The 3,190-nt window shown below is 34.3% G+C and overlaps 1 protein-coding gene across 1 annotated transcript; it reads right to left on the reverse strand.

Moving 5' to 3' along the window:
* Positions 1 to 353: 353 nt before the first annotated feature.
* CBP20 (CAP-binding protein 20) lies at positions 354 to 2,568 on the reverse strand. Its single transcript, XM_078981584.1, has 8 exons — positions 2,452 to 2,568; positions 1,924 to 1,951; positions 1,583 to 1,806; positions 1,326 to 1,501; positions 966 to 1,076; positions 811 to 879; positions 627 to 739; positions 354 to 548 (listed from the first exon to the last, which is right to left on the reverse strand). The coding sequence occupies exons 2-8, from the start codon at positions 1,939 to 1,941 to the stop codon at positions 477 to 479; spliced, it is 783 nt and encodes a 260-aa protein (XP_078837710.1). The 5' UTR covers positions 1,942 to 1,951; positions 2,452 to 2,568; the 3' UTR covers positions 354 to 476.
* Positions 2,569 to 3,190: the final 622 nt, after the last annotated feature.

Here is a 3,190-nt window from a genome sequence, read left to right on the forward strand (position 1 = left end):
CCTTTTTTTTTCGCTTGCACACTACAGATGTTTGAAATTCCTGATTTTTTGAATAGCTGACCAAAACTATAGACAAAAAAAAAAAAAAAAAAAAGGAAAAAAGAACATTTGAATCCTTCTTTACTGAATCTATGTCGCAGGAGATACGTTGTTATACTTCTATTCTAGAGAAAACAATACAATAATTAACTTTTAGGCTTTACTTTTCATTCAACAAAACATAATGCTGATAACACGTCATTGTCTAAATTAATTATTCATCAATTTAATCTAGAATTTTTCCTTATCCAAGAAAACTTAAACCAATTTTTCCTATATTCTTTTAATATTTTAGACAATGAGGCGATGATAGATTGAATAAAAACTAGCAATTTCAAACTATTAATATGGGTCTTAACAACAACTTGTACATAACCGAAAATATTTTGATAAATTTACCCATGAAATAATATTAATAATGATAAACCGAATTCCAGTTATTTCTGTCTTTTCCTGTCATCATCCTCTTCATCAGAATCACCATGCTCACGAAAACGTGGGTTTTTCTCCTGTTTTGATAAACATAAATAATCATAATTAAAAAAATTGTTTTAATCAATTATCATACAAATCAAAATTCATTTTACCTGTTTGGAATCAAAATCAGAGTTTCTTCGAGTTTCGTTTTCGGAATTCCTCTTGGGCACATCGGGCCCACGTCTATCCCGATCATCATCACGGTATCTCTTCCTTTGATAATCTAATATTTTTTTTAATAAATAATTAAATACAAAAAACATATAAACAAAAAAGTAAATTAATTAAAAATACCTCCTCTGCCATGCCTGTGTCCACCTCCCCCATACCCATGACCACCTCCTCCTCCTCCATGTCTTCCATCTAATTTCACAAAACACAAAATGATAAATTTTCCATTTTCCATAATAAATAAAAATAAAATAAAATAAATAAAATTGTGAACTTACAGCTGGCAGCCATGGGAGGTGGCTGAAAAGATCCCAATGATCCAACCCCATAATCAACAACCTGCCTTTGTTCTTCTAATTCTTTTTGCACCAATTTTCCATAACCACCCCTATGTTTGACCAGTCAAGGACACCTCAACCAAAATTCCATCTACTTACGTAATGGGTTAAAATAACACAAGGGTAATATGGTAATTTAGTCTCTCAATCCAGACACTTATTCAGTCTAAAGACTAAATAAACCGTCTGAACGAGACCAAATAACCGTTTTACCCTTACATTCAATTTTAACATGAGAAGAGATCAAGAGAAGGGCAAATAGGTAAATTTAACTCATTAAGTTAAAAAAAAAAAAAAGGATATCAGGATCATAATCTGTGCGATATTCATCTCTAACTTGTCCACCACTACGCCCACGCCCCCATTGTCTTCCATCTTGAAACCCCCAATCAAAATCAACACGAATAGGCCGATCATCAAGAATTGTCCCACTTATGTATTTCACTGAATCTTCAGTGTCTTCCCTAGAATAGTACCTGATTTTAATAAAAATAAAATAAACATTTATTAAGTAAAATAAATTATTTATGATTTGTAAGGTGAAACGATTATATTACATGATGAAGCAGAAGCCACATGGGGTTTTTGTGTTCTTGTCTAAACCCATGACAATCTTTTTGATTTCTCCTGCACGAGAGAAGAGCTCATAAAGTTGCTCTTCAGTGGTGTAGAAAGACATGTTGCCAATGTATACAGTTGTTGAGGTTTGGAGTGCGTGTTCATATTCTTCTTGGGTTCCTGGAAACCTTCTGTCACGATATGCTGAAATCTTTGTTGGATCCTAGAAAACAGGTAATGAACAGAATACAATACACACACACACACACACACACTCATAAGCCATCCAAATAGTGGTAATTTAGTAATAGTAAAAACTGGATAAAATATTGGATGTTACCTTGAACAGCAACGCCATTGTAACTTATCTGAAAATGAAGACAATTAGGACATTGTGATGTTAATCTCGAGTTAACTAAAAAGATTGTTATGTTTACAGAAGTATCTGATTTGTTGCATGAAATTATATCAATGCCTGAGCCCTAAAAATATTGAAATCGGTAATAGAAACTGATAAATGTGGTTTTTCTTTGGATTCTGCAAGCATTTAAGGATTATAGATGTGATTACAACAAAATGAATTCATTCATACGCGATTGCACTTGCGCACACGCAATTTTTTTACAAACGCAATAATCCACACGCATTTGCACTTAGCACAGGCTTATTTAGAAGTCGGTTTGATTAAACAGTCTCTTTATTTGCAGAATGGGAATTACAAACAGAAAAGTTAATTCAATTTGATGGCATAAACGAGGATAACCTAATTTATTTGAAGTGATAAAAGGAACCAGTTTTTTGGGCGTAAAAAGTCATAAAGTCGATTAATCACAGAATAGATAGAATTTTTGAAGGTTTTGAAAGTTACCTTGCTGTTTCGATGTTGAAGACGACGAGAAGAAGGGAGGAGTGCGGCTGTTGCGATCGGAGCGTGAAAGAACCGACGGTGTAATACTTGATAGATAATTAGATACTGCCCTTTGTTTCTGTTTACGGGTAGCCCAATCCAACCATTAAGTAGTTAAATACATACGGGCCGGCCCAAATAACCTTATTTCCATTCGAGTTAAATTTTTCAAAAATCAAAACTAAAAAAAAAAACCTTAGGGTGCGTTTAGTTGCGGAAAAATAAGCCGTTTTCCGGAAAAATTTTCCAAGAAAAATGAGAATTTTGAAAACGCGTTTAGTTGGTCTATTTTTCTAAAATTTTCACGGAAAATGAAAAATTTTCGTTTTCTAAAATTACAAAGAAGTTGGAAAATTTTGGAAAACTGATAATCATTGTTTTCCACATTTTTCTAATTCAAAATTTTTTTTATAAACACACACACATACATTCCCACCCCACACACACACACACCCACACACACATACATACATACCCATCCACACACACCAACCCACACACAAACACACACATACACACACCCACAAACACACACACATACATACCCACCCCCACACACACACACCCACAAACACACACAAACATACATACCCACCCACACACACACACCAACCCGCAAACACACACACACACATACATACCCACCCCACACACCCACCCACCCACCACACACACACACCAACCCACACACACATACATA

Source organism: Lactuca saligna, chromosome 2 (genome assembly GCF_052625555.1).
Source record: "Lactuca saligna cultivar CGN05327 chromosome 2, ASM5262555v1, whole genome shotgun sequence".
NCBI lineage: Eukaryota > Viridiplantae > Streptophyta > Magnoliopsida > Asterales > Asteraceae > Lactuca > Lactuca saligna.